This window comes from Thunnus maccoyii, chromosome 8 (assembly GCF_910596095.1).
Source record: "Thunnus maccoyii chromosome 8, fThuMac1.1, whole genome shotgun sequence".
Classification (NCBI taxonomy): domain Eukaryota; kingdom Metazoa; phylum Chordata; class Actinopteri; order Scombriformes; family Scombridae; genus Thunnus; species Thunnus maccoyii.
The window spans coordinates 34,446,187-34,465,531 of NC_056540.1; the positions used below are offsets into that span (position 1 = coordinate 34,446,187).

Consider the following 19,345-nt stretch of genomic DNA (forward strand, 5'->3'; position numbering starts at 1 on the left):
GACGCTCTGCAGCCTCGGGGTGCTGAGATTTATATGAACATCTTCCTCCAGAGGATCATCATCAATAAACCTCCATAAAACTACCAGAACACAGTTTCCTTCAGTATCAATGTCAGTGATGATACAGTCAATACAGCTGTAGGAGAGACATCTACTTTCATTTCTGATAAACTGTGACACACAAAAACTGGCTGTTTGAGTTCAGCAGTGTGACACACACACACACACACACACACACACACACACACATACACACACACACACACACACACACACACACATACATACACGCACGCACACATGCACACGTGCACACACACACAAATCAGACATAAAACGTAATGCATTCCAACTGTTTCAGGAAATCTACAGATACACAAACACACACACTGTTGCACAAGGTCATACACCCACACAGGCCACACACACACACACTCTCACACACACACACACACACACACACACACACAGGATACAGGGAGTGCCTGCAGCTCGAGGCGACATGCCTCACCTCAGCTGCAGGGTGGAGGTCTTTCAAAGAAACAACTGTGTGTGTGTGTGTGTGTGTGTGTGTGTGTGTGTGCGTGCGTGCGTGCGTGCGTGCGTGCGTGCGTGCGTGCGTGCGTGCGTGCGTGTGTGTGTGTGTGTGTGTGCGTGCGTGTGTGTGTGTGTGTGTGCGTCCTGATTTTTTCCCGGCTAGTTTTTCCTTTTCTATATTGAGACTCTGACTGTGTGTTCAGGCAGAAACAAAGATGGCGTCTTTACTCGCCCACCCACCTGAACCCCCGACCTGCATCCCCGACCCGAGTCAGACCCGAACACACAGCAACACGTCTCACTGGTTCATCGATCAGCTTCACCGTTTCAGAACGTTTATCCATCACTGACCGCTAGCTCACCAGGCTAATGCTAACACATTGGCTTGTACTCTCTCCTCCCGCCTCCCGGTGGGCGTTTACGTATCCGCCTGCAACACGTGACACACGCAGACTGGCCGACTCAGAGAGAGACTCAGAGACTCCAACCTGAGCCTGAAGCTTCAGGTAGAAACAGGTCTGTGTGTTGTTTCAGTTTTACAGTTAATATTTTCCTAAAAAGACTCTAAAATAGAGTTTGAGACAAGGCGGTGAAGGACATCGTTCCTCATCTTCATGATAAAATATCAGCTCTCTATTCATCTAAGTAAACAAAGTTATTTAATTAATTTAACTTGCACAGAAAGGACAACGACTGATTTCACTATAATTTGTTATTTTTATGTTATAAATGTGTATAAATGCAGGAAACACACAGTCAGATTATGTATTATGTCTGATTATGTCTTCTGTGATCATCTCGTTAGTTTGAAGCTTTCTATAAAGCATCACGTGTCGGATCACATGACAGCGTGTTGTTTTGTGTGTCGGCTTCTCCCTCATTTAATGGCCGCCAGTGATTCCAAACCCAGTTTCTGTCATCATGAGTCTGCTGGTCTGTGCAGAGGTCAGAGGTCATCCTGGTGCAGATGCAGAGAAACAATCCTGCGGCTGCTGACATCACACTTTGTTCTGCTTCTGTGGTTTTAGTTGGCTGCGAGGGGGGGGGGGGGGTCGTGACCTCTGAAGGGTGAAAGGTCACAGTGATGCAGAAAACAGCCGAGCTTTGTTTGGGGAACCTGGAATTCACAGTTTTCACCATTTAAATGCTGATAATCTTTGTAAATGAACTCTTAACAGTTTGTTGCAGGTCTGAAGTTAGTTTCACCAGTTAAATGAAGCATCAGTGCTGTTGCTATGGTTACCTGCAGTTTAATACAAGTTTTAACAGTTGACTTGGGCTGCAACTAACAATTATTTTCTTGATTAATTGATCAGTTGTTTAGTCCATAAAACGTCAGAAAATGGTGAAAAATGTCCTCAAACGTCTTGTTTTATCCACAACTCAAAGATCTTCAGTTTACTGTCACAGAGACTAAAGAAACCAGAAAATATTCACATTTAAGAAGCTGAATTTGGACTTTTTTTTTCTTTAAAAAATGACTCAAAATGACAAATCAATTATCAAACTATTTGGCAAGTATTTAAAACTTGGCAACTAATTGATTAATTGACTAATATTTGCAGCTCTACTGTTGATCTGAACTATGTTTGTATTCTCCTCTATTATTACGAAGAACCTTCTCTTATATTCACTTATTCATACAAATAGTTACATTTACTATTTATACAAGCAAACATGTTACATTGGTTGGTTTATCACTGAAGTTTAGTAGATGAGTTTATTGATTGGACAGAATGTGATTCATAAACAAAAAGAAAATCTTATTTTGCCGTCTTCTACACTGATAAACGTTAGAAATAGATTCTCTGTCAATTGCAGTTAGTTGACAATACAATACACAGCCATATACAATAATTTACTATTAACTAAGAAAAGATGTTATTGTTCAACTTCATATCATCTAATTATTCTTTATACATTTTCTTGAACTGACAAATATTTGAACAACCTTTTCAACTAAATACCAAGAAAAGAAAGGAACAGTTCTGGATGTCAGATCAGGCAGAAAGTCACATGAACAAGCAGATATCGATGGTGAACGTACTGAAGTTATACAGTAAAATATATATCTGGGGACTGTAACTGATGTAAAACGGTCACAGGACTCAAACACAGGCTTGAGTCATTTAAAGGAGAGAATTACGAAGATGTTTAATGTGTAAGTTTGGGACAGATAACGAGTCTCTTCTATCATTCATTCATCTGACTTTCTGTTTTACTGCTCAGTATTTTTCACTGTAGTTATTTTCTGTTGCTGTTGTGTACGACTGTTGGGTTTTTTTATGTGATAAGATTTTTTATGATATGAAACCTGCATTTATAGACTTTTTTTGGGACATTTGGAGGCGGCGCAGCAAAACACAATATTGACACATTATCAGAATATAAACTGTATTAAACTTGTCAGCAAACAGTGATTATTTACTTGTTGAGCAACATTTGCTTTCGTTTGAAGTTGTGTTTGTGTTCATCTGATGAATTTAAGTCATAGACTGTATAAAAATATGGACGTAGTTACAGTGACGTCACCCGAAGCTCAAAGCGAGCCGCTCCGGCCGTCGCCATCTTGGCAGTGCGTGACGCTGCCTAACTCCCAGCCAATCAAAAATGGGCAAAGAGGCGGGGCCGAATGGCTGAAACAAGCCACCTAGCGGCTGGCGGACCTGTCACTCAAAGCAGCCATGTCCTTCATTATGCAGAACTTTACGGCTTAATAAAATTTAAACGGGTGAGTTTTAAAAAAATTCACCCCCCGTACAGTTGTCATGAAAGAGGAAATTAGCTACAGAGACCAAAACCGTTGTTTGTACCAGGCTGTAAACATGTTTATTTCTGCTGTAAAGTTGGGCATTTTAACATGGGGGTCTATGGGGATTGACTCGCTTTTGGAGCCTCAAGTGGCCGTTCAAGGAACTGCAGTTTTTGGCTTCATTTTACAGCCCCGGAGGTTGCTGCTTGATTTAAGTCCAACAAACTCCTGAGAAAAACATCCTGCTGCTGATGTTCAGCATGAGGTAAATATGGAGGCTGACGGGAATGTCATTAGTTTTGCAGATATTTGGTCATGAATGAAAGTACTGAACAAACTAAATTTGACTAGATGAAAAGTCGGAGGATCAAAGTTATGACAGTTCATCCTGAGGGGAACGTGAATGTGTGAACCAATCCATCCAATAGCTGTTCAGATATTCTCAGTCTTGACCACAGTGGTGGACCGACAGACATTTCCATCCATAGACACTGTAATAACTCAGTTTTGTTGTCGTCTCCTGCAGATGGACAGCTGCTGTCGCTCCCAGCTGTAGGTCAGTGATGGCCTCGGTGATTCCTGGATGTGGAGGAGACGAAGCCCGATCCAGAGCTCATGTTGGTCGTCATGGCCTCGCTGGATGGAAGTACGCCGGTTGAGACACTGCTGGCAGCCATCCATCTGGAGAGGTCAGCACGGTTATACAACACAGCATTAGTTTTAACTCTGTACGAAGAAGATCTGTGATTTTAATTCAGTAACCATCACACACCAATGCTAACACTCTAGCGTACACAAAACTGGTGTCAGTGAAAAAGACTAATTGAACTGGTTAACTGGGAACTGGCCCGATGCCTGGTGTCTGGTAAGAACTCAGCCAGAGATGTTGACATCGAACCCAGGATGATTTATTTAGAAGCAGTTGAACCAACAGATGACTGCAGAGATACATATGTTGTTGTTCTATTGGACCATCAGGTATAAGGGTCAGCAGATAAATCTGAGGGGTGGTGAGATGATTAATGGGAGAGGAAAGAAGAAAAAACAAAGTTCTGATACACAAATCTGTTTTCAGTTTTTGGACTTTTTCTCTAATCTTTGATTTTTGCTGAAATATTGGATCATTTGAACATTTATTGAAATGAAAGCATGTGAGAAGTTTAGAGGGAAAAATCACTATTTGGTGGAGCTGTTAACAACTCATAGACATGTGAAATGTGACCCCGACTACACTACTGCTTTTTGTAAGACGTCAAAAGACAAAAAGGTTGGAAACCACTGGTTTCATCTTTAACAATGTGTTGTATTTTAAAAGCTTGTTATATTATCCATTGTGTCAAATCTTCATCTGAAAAGTAACTAAAGCTGTCAAATAAATGTAGTGGAGTAGAAAGTACAATATTTCCCTCTGAAATGTAGAAAGTAGCATCACATGGAAATACTCAAGTAAAAGTACCTCAGAACTGTACTTAAGTCCAGTAGTTGAGTAAATGTACTTAGTTACTTTTCCATCACTGACAGTTGCACTACAGAGCTTCTAACAGCTCTAACAGCTTCATGTCCAGATTCATCTTTTACATATAAAACTTCATGTTTACACATAGTCAAACAAATATAGACCCTAGTCCTGAGTAGCAGCTTTAACGAGTAGGTTAGCTGACATCGCTAACATTCAGCATCGGAGTGGTGAGCGGAGAGAGGAGAACATCATGATCAACGTCATTTCTATCACAGTTATGTTTAAAGGTAGATATTTTTGAGTCATGTCAAGGTTTTCAAAGTCTGCAGCCTGTCTTGTGGTTATATTGTGCTGCTCTGTGTGCAATGACACACTGATGGCCTCTTGACTTATCGACACTCAGAGGGAAACTAGAAATCAGCTGTCCTGATGTTCATACTAGTAGTTCAAAGTAGTTACAGCAGCAGAAGAAGACACGTTTAGTTTAAAGTAGAAACATCATCACATAACAACCTGCTTCCAACCAGCTGAGGTGTTCTTCTCCGTCCTCACTGCAGGTACCTGGACACCTTCCGCCGAGCCAGTCTTCTATTGGCTAGAGACTTTACACACCTGGATCATGACGCCTTGGTCAGCCTGGGTATAACCGCCACAGGACACAGGAAGAGAATCCTACGATTGGTCAGTTACATTCAGAGGACTGAAGGTCAAAGAGCCAATCAGAAAGCAACGACTGATCCCCCACGTGACCGCTGTCAGTCAGTGACGGACATCCCTTTATCAAAGCGAGGTCACAGCGCTGCATCGGTCAGTTCTTCCACAGGACCCGTTCACTTCGAGGCTCTCAGGAACAGCTCGGCACCGAACCTCGCCGCCATGCTGACGAACTCTGAATCCAACAGGACTGTGATGAAGCCGGTTCCCAAACCAAGAACCGTCTTCAACCGCCGCCGGACTGCACCCGTCCACTTCTGCCCAACCCCGGACCCTGCGCCGCCGCCGCCCAGGAGGCTCTCCCAGGAATCCATCTGTTTCACTGTTATAGAGGGCCTGAACTCAGGGGACACGCCCACGCATGCCAACAGGTTAACCTCTGACCTCAACGAGAAGTCGGCCCACCGCAGAGCGAGCCAGGAGAGGCCGAGGCCGAGTCGCAGCTTGTCTTTATCAGACACTGGGTTGTTGCCGCCTGTTCCCCCGAGGCTGAACCGCGGGGTCTCTTCTGCCACGTTCCAGGGGTCCCCACCCTCTTCGTCTTCTTCTTCACCTGTACGGACAGACCAGAACCAGACACTTCCTGTGTCTTCACTGACTTCCTCTCCTAGTAGTCTTGACAACAGGAGGTTCTCTGGTTCCTCGCCATCCGGTTCACCCAGGGGCGGTGGGATGGAGATGGTCTCTAATGAGATCTACTGGGGCACTTTACCTGGTTCTACTGCCCCCAGTGGAGGGAGGAGTTACTGCAGCCAGCAGTCAGCTCCTCCGACTCCTCCAAGACAAACTCCTCACAGGAACCTCGAGAGGAACAGGTCGGTCTCTCTGAATGGACTTCAGACCAGGGTCCAAACTCAAATTTTGTTTTTTAGATGTACTGGGTAAAGTTTTCTGTGATACCCCCATGTTATCAGCCTGAATAAGATCTACATACTGACACATTCTACCTCTATCCTGATTAATTCTCAACATCTTTATACAGTTTCTCCATCTAACTCTATCTCTTTATATACAGCACCAGTCAAAAGTTTGGACATAACTTCCTGTTCTCTCGAATGAGACAGTGTGTCCAAACTTTTGACTGGCACTGTATATCTGTCTATCTCTCTCAGTCTCTCTCTATCTCTGCCTATCTGTGTCTATATGTCTATCTCTGTCCATCCATCCATCCATCCATTAATCGATCAATCCATCCATCGATCCATCCATAATTCATCAGGACAACCACACTTGAGATCTTAGAAGCGTACTGTATCTCTGATTCAAATCACACTGTTGGTTTATGACAAGTGACTTTTAATAAATTGACCCTTTGTTAATTAATTAACTCGCCTGATGATAACAGTTTCATAATAATCAACAGCAGCTACACTCCAGAAAATCAAAAACAGTCACGGCAGATTAAATCCATCCATTCATATATCCCTTTCACTTATCCGGGTGCAGGTTGCGGTTTTGGAGTTTGACCCATACTACGAACTAAAGGTTTTGATATCTATTTAATCACGGTCTTATTACTGACAATAATTGATAACTTCTTGATGTGCTTGTGTGTGTTTTCAGTGGCAGCACTTTAAGTAACAACTCTTCAGGTTCAGCCAGAGGTGAGTTCAGCCATGACTGACTACAAATGCACATATTAACAGAGAGCTGTAATGATTAGTCGATCAGTTGATTTGCAGAAAATTAATGAATGCATCTATTTTGGTAATCAAATAATTGTTATAGGTATTCTGAAAGAAAAAAATACCAAATATTCACTGGTTCCATCTTTTTAAATGTGAGGATTTTGTGCTTTTCTTTGTTATATATGATACCAAATTGAATATTTTTTTGTATTTGGACTGCTGGTTGAATAAAAGCAGCAATGTGAATCAATCTTGGATGGTTTAAAATTATAAAGGGCATTTTTCACTATTTTCAAACATTGTAAAGACATAACAATTAGTCAATCAAACGATAATGAAAGTAATCATTAATATTAAGACCCAAAATGTAACTTTAGGCATTAAAATGACTAAAAACGATTAGACCGATGTTACATATTTTGTTAAGGTATGTACTGACATTATCCGAAATGTTTCTGACTATGTTCAAACCAACAGAAATCCATAATTTTAATCAAGTTAATGGTCTGTTTCATTGTGTCGCCTGTCAGCCATCATATCACCTTTTTATCACCGTGTTGTGGTTGTCTGCCAGAAGCTGCTATAGATTGACTTTTTATTCAGTTTCAAGCCACATTTTAACAATACACTTTTGAGATCTTGGTTGTTTTAAGTTAAACGGATGAAGGATTTTAGTCATCGGACATCTGGATCTTAATAGAGAAACAAGCTGAGCAAATGTTAGCAGCAGATTGGCTTCCAGCCTCTCTGGACGTCTGGTGTCCACTGAATAGTGTAAAAGAAACACTGATTTTTAAACGTGAAACTGGTTTATTCTTTGTTTTTACCAGTATTAATCACTGGGTCTGTTTGTTTTGGAGAGGAAGAGACCTCTGTTACCGGTGAACATTGAAGAAGCTGGTTGTTAAGCTACTTACAAACATCATCAAACTCCGTCTTTTGTTATTGTTTTGATTGAGAGACCTCTACCGGCAGACAATTGTATATTTTGAGTTTAACACTGTATTCACTGAAAATAATACCTGCATATACTATGATTATGTTAAAAGTGCAGGTGAATAATTTTCCTCTGTTTTTCTTTTAGCATCTATGCTAGTATCTGAGAGTTTATGGTACCGTATGATTAAAAACTAAAGATTAAAGCTGTGGATTAATACCACGGTGTCTGAGTTTAGGGTTACATTATCATCAGTGCTGCAGTTAAATCTCAGTGTTTTCTGCTAACAGCTTCGACAGACGACCCCGAGGAGGAGATCAGCCCATACTGTGAAACTGTTTTCCAAACCAGAAGGAATCCACAGATCTGTGAGGTGAGACGGCAGTTTTTTAATGAATCTACTCTGTGATCACAAGAACTTTCTCATTCATGTTAATATTTTATCTTTCGTGTACGTCCAGAGTGAAAGAAGCCGACTGGAGGGAAGAGAAACAAAGAGGGAGGAGGAAAGACACTTAGAGGATCATGGGTAAGACACCAGTTACACTGAAGATTATTTTATTACTTTATGGACAGAATATCAAACATGGTGGTTCAGTTAAAGAGTACAGAGAGTTCAATCAAAGTGTCGAGACGCTACAAGAATGAACTGCAAAGTATTAAAGATAGACTAGTTTAGTGCATCTGAAAAGAAGATCCACACATATATAAAACTGTATCATCTGCATACCATCCGATCTGGAGTGCCCCAAGGTTCTGTGCTCAGCCCACTTTTAGTGTCTATTTATATAAATGATTTAGGTGTTGAAGGACATGGAACTAATATGTGTTGATATGCAGATGATACAGTTTTATATATACAGTATGTGGATCATCTCTTCAGATTAAGTTTGTAAACAACAGTATGCAGTAGGATTTGTTGAATGCAAACAAAGCTAAGTTAATGTTGAGGTAAGAAAGATATGATTGAAAGCTTCTGATCAGATACTAAATGGACCTAATGCAGAAGATCATGTGATGGTACTAAATGAACCTTGTGGTGTTTCCTCAACTAAGTTAAGGTTATTGTTTTAATGCTTTGAGGAAGCCATTTGGTTTGTAAATGACAAGGCAGCAAACTAGGTGGGAATTTATAAAATTTGTAGTTGTGAATATAAAATTTTGCCATCAAAATATGAAAACTGACAGTTTGTCTCCATTAAATTGTCATGTTTTTATCACATTCTGAGCCGACCAGTGGCGGTGACAGGTGGACCAATCTCCCTGTACGAAGTCGACACTGCCTTTTGTGTAGAAATAAAGTTGTTTTTGTATATTCAGGTGTCACAAGCTCTCCTGGACGAAGCGTTTGTCTCAGGCCCTTCACTCTGGAGACTCTCAGGGTTACAGCACCGTCGGTGAAGCTCCACCCGCCCTGCGCAGCCTCACCCTGCCCCCCCACAGCTTCCCTTTAGAGACTGACGAGGACCTGATCATCTCCCCCTACGCCAGCTACACCTCCCTGACCGAGAGAGCCCCGCCCATCATAAGTGGCTGGCTGGACAAGCTGTCACCGCAGGGGTGCGTTTGATTTATACAGTGGGTTAGACCAGTGAGAACTAAACTGCATGGGTGCGTTTGATTTATACAGTTGGTTAGACCAGTGAGAACTAAACTACATGGGTGCGTTTGATTTATACAGTTGGTTAGAGCAGTGAGAACTAAACTACATGGGTGTGTTTGATTTATACAGTTGGTTAGAGCAGTGAGAACTAAACTACATGGGTGCGTTTGATTTATACAGTGGGTCAGACCAGTGAGAACTAAACTACATGGGGATGTGTTTGATTTAGACAGCTAGTTAGACCGGGGAGTAGTAAACTTGAGCACATTCTTGTGGTTTTTAAGGAAGATGATGAGTTTCCATTCACCTTTGAAGAGTTTCCAGATGTATTTTAGGGTTTTTGAAGTTTTTTAAGGGAGCTGTAGGACCTTTGTGCTCCCAGTGATCCTTGAAGAGTTTCCAGAGGTTTTTAGGGAGGTTGTAGTCCTGTTGTCTGATGAGATTTTACCTCCTTCAGTCTGAACAGATCAAACAATCAGCTGTTTAACATGAAGCAGAGTTTATGTGTGTTCATGTTTATGTTTCAGGGGTCAGAGGTCAGCGCTGACTGTTCTGCTGCGTCTCCTCCTCTCCGCTCCTCCCTGCGTCTCCTCCCTCCTGTGGAGCTGCCTCGTCACCTTCCTCTCCTCCTCCTCCTCCTCATCCTCCTCCTCCTCCTCCTCCTCCTCCTCTTCTTCTTCATCCTCTGACTCTTTACACTACACTCGGTGTGTGTTTGTCTTTTCTTCTTCTTTGTTTTCCTTATTTTCCTCCTCTGTTTATCCAAAAACTTTCTGAGTAAATCAGTGATATATCTGATATATTTGTCATGAATCACCTGTGTCTGTTTTGTTCTGCTGCTGTTCTTTAAAGTTGACCTCTCAGATTTTGTAGCTTTGTAGTTTTTCATCTTGTCAGAGTAGAAAAACACATCACAGAGCAGCTACACTGATCTGGTTCTGCTGGATCAACCAATAAACAGCTAGCTGGGACATGTCTTTGACCAATCAGATAGCTTGGTTATTGTAAATGTGATCATTTGACTCTCTGGATCTGATATGTGTGTTTTTATTTTGCAGGAACTACGTTTTCCAGAAGCGCTACGTGAAGTTTGATGGTAAAAACTTGATGTACTTCGGCAGCGAGAAGGTACGAAGATCATTCTTATTTATCATGTTCACACAGATGTTAACAGACCTTCCTCCTCATCCTGCAGGTTTTATTCACTGGTGAAAAATGGCAAACATTTCATTGCAGTTCTCGTTTTCAAAGTTACTTTTTATTTAGTTTTAATCTCGTGTCATCCTGAGAAAAGTGTCGTCTAATATTTGACATCATAGTTTTCGTTGACTGAATGAACTTTAACATCAAACATCATCATCAACGTCGTTGCCTCACACCTGCTCTGTGTTTCAGGACATCTACCCTAAAGGAGTCGTCCCATTGGCTGCCATCCAGATGGCCCGCCCAGCCAAAGACAACAAATTTGAAATCGTGACGAGTCACAGGATCTTTGTTTTCAGGGCTGATAATGAAGGTAAACACACACACATACACACAAACACACACACACACACACACACACAAGCAGCTTCCAGGTTCTCACAGCTTGTTGCTGCTTTTCTTGGTCTGACGTGATTATAAATTGAATATTTTGGTTTTGTTTCTCAGACGAAACAAGACATTGAATGAAATCTGCTTGTGCTGATTTTTCACTGTTTTATAGAACAAATGATTAATTGTTATTAATTAATACATTTTCTATGTTACTGAGGGTTAGATGAGAAGCTAAGTGAGATGCTCCGGGTTGTGATTTCTGCAGCCGTTGAGTGGCAGCTGTCACTCAAACTAACTTGTTTTTGGGCGACTGACGTTACGACCTGCTGTGTGGATTTTCTTGGGAGGAAAGTTGCCAAAAATGTCAGATTTCCACACAGAGATAAAAGTGCATCCTGGTTTTAGTTCAATTATAAAATCCTAACTTTTCCTTCTGATTTTGTGCCTCAAACATTAATTTGTTTTGTTTTTCTCGCTGTTCCTTCAGTCGGACGTTGTTCTCTTCTCTGTGCAGAATGATGTTTGTTTTCATGTTCATCTGCTGAAAGTAGAAAGTTTCTCTGAGCTCCTTGAAAATCTGAGTAAAAGGAGCAGACCTGCGTTGTGACATCACAACTAATTTGTGATGTCACAACGCAGCAACTTACACGTGTAAGCCTGCACCGTCTCGGGCGTAACCACGACCAGAAGCGTTTACGCTACGCTGTCTAGACTCAGCGTAATGTGGAGAGGACTTTACAATGAAGGAGGAAACATCTGATGTCCAACAGTTAAACTTTTGGAAATAAAAATACTTACATATTCATAGATTCTGGATTTTTAATGAAGGAGAAGGAGGAGATGTAATTTTAACCATTTCTTAATAGCTAATATAACTTTCTTTGTGGAAAAACCATATTAGACACAATTAATTATTCAAAGCAGATTATTTTAATATGTCTAAAAACATGTCTGGAGGATATTTTTTATTCAGGAGTCATAAACCTGAGCTACATACATGTGAAAACCAACAGACATCAGTGTGTGTGTGTGTGTGTGTGTGTGTGTGATCTGCTCTAACACTCAGTACAGTAGCTGCTCTATGTGGCAGCATGGAGCTCAGCAGGTCATGTGACTCGGCTCCAGCTGGGACAGACAAAAGGCTGACCCAGTAACCTGCTGCATTCACACTGCAGCCTCTCTGCAGATAACAGACACAGACTTTAATTCTGCTGCTGAGACAGGAAGTAGCAGAAGAAGAAGACACAGAGACGGACGAGGACGGCTCTCAATCTGTTATCATAAGCTGCTAAAGAAGTATTCACACGTATGTGCGGTTATTGATAAGTTATTGTGTTGTAACAGCAGGACACTAATGACGTAAGAAGAAACTGATCACATAGAAGCTCTTCACAAACTACTGAGCTGCTTTAAAACAGTTGGTTGTTTATTCTTTTGAAGTTATCAACATGTTTTTGTTTCGGCTTCAATAGTGTAATTTTATTCTTTTATCAAGATTCATCCTGTAAATCAGACTTTTCAACCATCGATACTCCAGGAACTGAAAAGTCTCTTTTGTTGGTTCCTGTTTCGTTTCCATGGCAGCTGAAGAACCGTGAAGATCAGATAAAACAACAAGAAAACAGATTCTCTTGTTGTTCTTTGTATTTATTGTTTCGTAAGTCGGATGTGTTGAGGAAATTTTCTTGAGAAAGAGGCACACGGAGACACAAAGAAAGCATCAAACATTGTTACTTGTTGAAGCTGTAGACGCTGTACAATCCATCACATCATCAGTAACAATTATACAAATGTCCAAACAAAAATACAATCATCTTGTATTTTTGGAGAGAAAGCTTGTTGTTCAGCCGGTCCTTTCTCTAAAGATTGTGAACCCAAACTAGACAGCTTTATACGTCTCCAGGAGCAAAGCTAAAAACAGTCTGGTCCCTAAACGGACACTTCCACGAACCGTCACACCTTCTTATAAACTAGTATGGTCTCTAAAACAGCAGGTTTAAGACAAAGATATCTCTAGTTAACCCCAGAGGTCAGCAAGCAGCCTTCAGATAGACACAAGTTCAAGAGTTCAACTAGACTACTCATTAACATGTGTCCCCAAAATGACATTACATCACATTCAGTTGACAACAAACATTGACTCTTTACTTTGAAAACATTTGTAACATCTATACAAAAGATTTATAAAATGATAACCTACTAGTAAAACAGGAAGTACAGTATGAGACCGACTTCTCTGGAAGTTGAACAACATTATAAATATTGTTTTGCATTAATAAACATCAGAGTAAATATCAGTTTCTCGTCCTAATATTGATACCAGTGACACCGATCAATGACGTCTGCTCTGAAAGTGTTTGTGGGTAAAGGAACTAAATTCAGTCCCTGGTTCCTTCAGACAAAATGCAGCTAAACTTCGTCATTTACGGTTCTGTAACTAGAAATAAGATGTATGCAGCAGAAATGTGATTAATCTGTCTGTAACTTATAACATAAAATATATGATGATATGATGACTCGACTTTCTGCAACAGCTTTTTGTGCATAAATTCACTGATTCGGACAACAATGATAAACTTCTTTTTAATAACAGGTTTTTAATGTTTTGTGCACGTACAGATTCATGTAGATGAACCGGGACATGTTAACATATTTTCTATTTGATATTTATATACATAGTGATATGATACATATTTAGAATGAATCTTCCTTTATTTAATATTAAATTGTAGCCTTTTTGCACAGATGTAGACATATAAAGTGTGTTCTGTTAGGTGTTTGTAGATGTCTCGATCATGTGAACGTGTGTTTGGTCTCATGACTCTCAGGTTGAACACAGTTTGCCGAAACGTTGATCTTCATTTGCTGAAATAGATGCGTCTTTTGCAACTTTTCATTCTCTGTGTGTGTGTCAGTGCTGAGGCGGCGCTGGGTCTCCACGCTGCAGGAACACGTCAGAGATCAGCTGGTGTTCGGTCGGCGGCGTTTCGGTCCCGGATCTCACTGTCAGAAACACGGAGTCCTCGAGCTGAAAGGAACCAAATCCAAAGTGTACGCCGCCATCAACACGGAGCAGATCTGGCTCTACAAGAGCGAACAGGTGAGAGCAACAGAGACGTGATGTCGCGGCACCTGCAGGCTGATTGCTGCTGGTTGTTAACAAGCTGTTCTCACTGCAGCTGCATGTTGAAGCGGCTCAGAAACAAACTGCACAAACTAGTGTATACACTTTAGTTCAGCTGTGAGGTTCAACTTTACTGCTCAGATCAGAGTTCAGGATGCATTCAAGTACTGTTATATCTTGATGCACTTGTACTTAAAGGATGAGTTCCCAGTGTTCCCAGTGTTCCCAGTGTGTTAAACCAGCAGTCAGGTGTCTGTAATCATTCCTGCTGTTCATACTGGATATTAAAAGATCCTTCAAATGTGCTTTAATGGAAGTGATGGAGGCCAAAATCCACAGTGTGTCCACACAGTCATTTAAAAGTCTGTGTGAAGCTTCTATTCAGCTTCAGCAGTCTGAGTTAGTCATATCAAGTGGATATCTGACACATTTACAGTCTTTTTAGCATCAAATTCCCTCTTTGTGTTTCCCTGTTGAGCTGCGGTGGAAGTATAGTAACAAAAAGAGGGACTTTGGCACTAAAAAGACTGTAATGTTGAAAGATATCTACTTGATTTGACTCATTTGGACGCTGAAGCTTCATATTAGCTTCAGACTGTGTATTTTGTCCTCCATCACTTCCATTGTAAGGTCATTATGAAGGGATCTTCTAATGGTCAGTATGAACAGGAGGAATGATTACAGCAAGAAAAACAGCTTTAATGTTCATTTGGGCTCCTGACTGTTGGTTTAAGACACACTTGAAGAACAGTGAACTCGTCCTTTAACTTGAATGTTTCCATTTTTTTACTTCACTACGTTTATATTTCCTGCTGTGCTTTTATCTGACAGCTGGAGTTACTCTTTACTTCACCTTCAACTTGGTTAACTTTGGTTAACTCATAAATCACATCAACACACTGATGACAAATCTAATGCCAAAAACATAAAAGCAACAATGAATAAGAAATAAAAAATGTGATGATAAAATATAAACTATATTTATATATATATATATATTGATATATATATACAAACCAAAATGTGTTTATAGCAGCGAGATTCAAAACCTGTCGAGTCCTGAACTGATATCAGATATCTGGTCTGATTCGTTATCTTGATGAATATTTTCTTATTGTTTGACATAAAGTTGGCAAAGCTGTTGTACAACATGATTTGAGAAGTTTTGTAATAACACGTTTAGATTTCTCACACCAAGAATTAAAAAATGATCATATAAAACATACTGAAGGATCAACGGCAGTGAAATTCAGATGCAGACAATTTGAAGATAAAGCAGAAACGAAACCTAAACTCTTGTTTTATCTGTTCTGTTGTTTTCTAACAGTTTGATGATTAAAACATCAAACTGTGATGTTTTTTTCCTCGTCAGAGTTGCAGAAACATCAGAGAAGAATCTCACAGAGTAAAACCTGCGAACTCGCTTCATGTGTCGTTTCTGTGTTTGCAGTGTTTTCGTAACGGAATCGGCATCACGTTGATCGAAGCTCGAGGAGCAACGATCAGAGATGGAAAACACAAGAGCTTCGACCTCATCACTCCGTACAAAACCTTCAGGTATCATCATCATCATCATCTCTAAATACCTTCATCAATACAACTCTGCAGGAAACACATTGTTCTTGTCTCATGAGTTTGTTTCCACATGGATTCATGTTGAAAGAACATGCTGCTCTCTGATTGGCTGTTTGATCTGAAACAGAACGATTAAAGATGTTTACCAATAAAGAAACAGAGAAAATTTAACAACTAGAAATCAGAAATGTTCTTTCCTCCTGTAACAGAACCTTTAAAACCTAAAACAGAAAAGAATCTGTTTCATCTAAAAACAGAGACGTTTCATGTCCAGATCTTCAGTTTTCATCTCTCTACATGAAACCATGAACAGTGAAAATGTTTGGTCCTCTCTGCCAGGCTGTGCCATTTGGTCCCAAAAACCAGGTCATTGAATCAGAAAAAGCTCCTTACAGCTAATTCCCTGCAGCTCTGCAACGTTCTGACTCACAGTTCTGCTGCAAAATGAGTTCAAACTGTTGATTTTTACAAGAAACAGAAGAAGCAGAGGTTCAGGGCTCGCAGGCTCCGTTTGTACTGAAACAAGAAGGATTCTGGTTTGCTTTTCTATTTCAATGTGAATACTGAAAACTTAAATGAACAGATTTTTAGAAAAGAGGATTTCCGTCTTTAAAATGCCGTTGCCGTGGCGACCTTCCATCAAGCCTTACTGCAGGCCTCTGTTCCGCCTCCTCAGCTTCACGGCCGACTCGGACCGGGAGAAGCGGGACTGGATGGAGGCGCTGCAGGAGTCCATCGCCGAGACGCTGTCGGACTACGAGGTGGCCGAGAAGATCTGGTCCAACCGCTCCAACAGGATGTGTGCCGACTGCAAGGCCCTGAACCCCGACTGGGCCTCCATCAACCTGTGTGTGGTCATCTGCAAGAACTGTGCAGGTACGAGCTTCACCTGAGAGGAACAGGACTTTAAATTAGACAAGATTATTAGTCCCAGTGGGAAACTGCAATCTATTCTATCTATTTTCATATCGTCAAATTAGTTTTTACTTTGTCTGATGTTGTTTAAAATCTAGAAATGTCCTCACAAACTCTTGGAAACACAACCGGGACCTTCTAACACCTTAGTAATCTCCCAGAACGCCACGACAACCACCAAGCAACCATGACATTAGACTGAATTAGACTGGGCAACATAACACAACAACCAGCTAGCACCGCTAACACTTCAAACACCCTGTTAGCCAACCAAAACATGTAACCCGGCAACAACAAAGTAACATCTTATTAACACTTTAGCAACCACTCAAAACACTCTGGCAACCATCGAGGAACAATTAGATTGGATTAAATTAACCTAAATAAATCAAACTGATGTTTATTTAAATTGATTAGTGAGCTTGTTGGTCAACAACAACACACTGACAACCTCCCAAACCACCATTATTTCAACAGTTATGTTTTGATTAATCCAATGATTGTTTGGTCTATAAAAGGCCTGAAAACAGTGAAAAATGTCCGTCAGTTTCTTCAAGCCCATGGTGATGTCATCAAATAGCCTGTTCTGTTCAACCAACCGTCCAAAATCCATCAAACAAGACCAAGAGCAGCAGCATATCCTCACAAATGACGGGAAACGTTGAGCGTTTTCTACTCTACGACTAACAAGGCTAGTAAAGCAGGCAGCAAGTTTACAAGTTTACTTCATATCATTTGGAGCTACATAATTTAATTAATGTAGATTAATTGCTTGAAATTGCACCACTGAAGTAAAATATGAGCCGTGACCGGTCCTCCGTCTGCCACCTGGTGGTCCTGGTCTTGCAGAAGGACTCAGCATAAAGTCTAGTTTTACAGTCTGAACTGTTTTAGTTCATATTGATCTCATTGTGTTTTTATCACAGAAACCTGAGGTAAGGTCGTGTTATTTCATCACCAGGAGTACTGTAAGGCTGCAACCAACAACTGTTTTCATTATCAATAGGTCTGACTGATGTTTGTCTTAATAATCGATTGATTGTTCAGTGTATTAAATGTCAGAAAATAGTAGAAAGTGAAGTGGATATATTCAGATTATTTGATTTTTCTAACTGACAGTCAAAAACACTGGTGCAAATGAACTTACTTAAAGGATTAATCACCTATCAAAAATATTGACAATTAATTTTCTGTCAGTCTAAAGAACGTTAATGTGCACACAGTGTAATTATTTCAGCTCTAATCTACTATAAAGTGGAGTCGGGGTCAATAGTTGCCTCACAACAAACTTTTGCCCCAAAGGAGGTTAATCCAGCCATGACTTCTACTACCGATCAATTACCAAAATAGCTAGCTGTTACTGTTCTGTCAATTAATTGACAAATCATTTATTTAAAGCACTCTTCAAGTAAAAAAGCAAAGTAAAAAAAACAGTAACAGGACATTAAACACAGGTGCATGAGGTGGAAACAATAATTACCGTACAACATATTAATTTATATATATATTAACCTCAGTCTCAGTGAAGGAAATAAAACACACACATACATGCAGAAGTTTGAGACATAAAAAGAAAAACGGTACACGAGCTGTTAGGAAACAACTTACTTCTTTAATGCTTTCAGACACTTTGGTAACCTGTGAAGACATGAATCACTGCAGGTGAAACTGTCACCGTACTGGTTCAACTGCATTTTGGGAGTGTGTGTGTGTGTGTGTGTGTGTGTGTGTGTGTGTGTGTGTGTGTGTGTGTGTGTGTGTGTGTGTGTGTGTGTGTGTGTGTGTGTGTGTGTGTGTGTCAGTCAGTCTGCGTGTTGTTGCGTCACGTTCAGGAGTCGAATCATTTCATGAACAAAAGCTGCTGAGAACTTTTTCCTGATGAATGTAGCTGGTGAAGGGGGGGGGGGGGACTGACCTTGTTGCTAAGGATGACATCATGTTTCATGAATGAGCAGAGTTACAGGGTCTGCTGTGATTGGCTGAGGGAGCCGGGTTGTCATGGGAAATTAGTACAAATACTGCAACCAGTAAAGTTCAGTTTAAAGGTTTATGTGAACTTTAAAAATTCAAAAAGTTTATTTAAATAATACATTTATTTAATATGTTGTTGTTCAGGTGTAAGTAGGCCAAACACAATCTGTATTTAATGGTATTAAAGTCCACACCAAGTGTGTGTGTGTGTGTGTGTGTGTGTGTGTGTGTGTGTGTGTGTGTGTGTGTGTGTGTGTGTGTGTGTGTGTGTGTGTGTTCACCACGTGTCTGGTATCAATAATTATATTGACCTCAACTCTGCTCAACAATAATCCATCAAAGTGATTACAACTCCTTACAGTCCCAAATTCCTCAATACAATAGAGTTAAAAAGTTCAATATGTTATCTTTATTATGTTATTATTATTATTATTATTATTATTATTATTATTATTATTATTATTGTTCAGTAGTAGTAGTATTTATTTAGTATATTTACTATGCATTTTTAAATTCAAATGTTATTTGTTTATATATGTTTCTCATTATTATCATTATTATTACCCTCCATGTTGGAAGTTAAGTCTCAAGACT

At 40.3% G+C, this 19,345-nt stretch overlaps 2 protein-coding genes across 4 annotated transcripts in view; one reads left to right on the top strand and one right to left on the bottom strand.

Annotated features, from left to right (window-relative positions):
* The window catches only part of LOC121901528 (NLR family CARD domain-containing protein 3-like), a 481,268-nt gene that overhangs the window by 170,105 nt on the left and 291,818 nt on the right, over nucleotides 1–19,345 (bottom strand). The window lies entirely within an intron of this gene.
* arap3 (ArfGAP with RhoGAP domain, ankyrin repeat and PH domain 3) overlaps nucleotides 1–19,345 on the top strand; it is a 54,532-nt gene that overhangs the window by 12,155 nt on the left and 23,032 nt on the right. For all 3 annotated transcript variants that reach the window (XM_042418353.1, XM_042418354.1, XM_042418355.1), the window contains exons 2-12: nucleotides 3,816–3,978; nucleotides 5,306–6,277; nucleotides 7,026–7,066; nucleotides 8,318–8,400; nucleotides 8,489–8,556; nucleotides 9,348–9,587; nucleotides 10,689–10,758; nucleotides 11,026–11,146; nucleotides 14,082–14,266; nucleotides 15,741–15,847; nucleotides 16,542–16,741. In XM_042418353.1, the coding sequence (XP_042274287.1) occupies nucleotides 3,905–3,978; nucleotides 5,306–6,277; nucleotides 7,026–7,066; nucleotides 8,318–8,400; nucleotides 8,489–8,556; nucleotides 9,348–9,587; nucleotides 10,689–10,758; nucleotides 11,026–11,146; nucleotides 14,082–14,266; nucleotides 15,741–15,847; nucleotides 16,542–16,741 (2,161 nt within the window). In that variant the 5' untranslated portion in view covers nucleotides 3,816–3,904. The remainder of the gene's footprint in view (nucleotides 1–3,815; nucleotides 3,979–5,305; nucleotides 6,278–7,025; nucleotides 7,067–8,317; nucleotides 8,401–8,488; nucleotides 8,557–9,347; nucleotides 9,588–10,688; nucleotides 10,759–11,025; nucleotides 11,147–14,081; nucleotides 14,267–15,740; nucleotides 15,848–16,541; nucleotides 16,742–19,345) is intronic.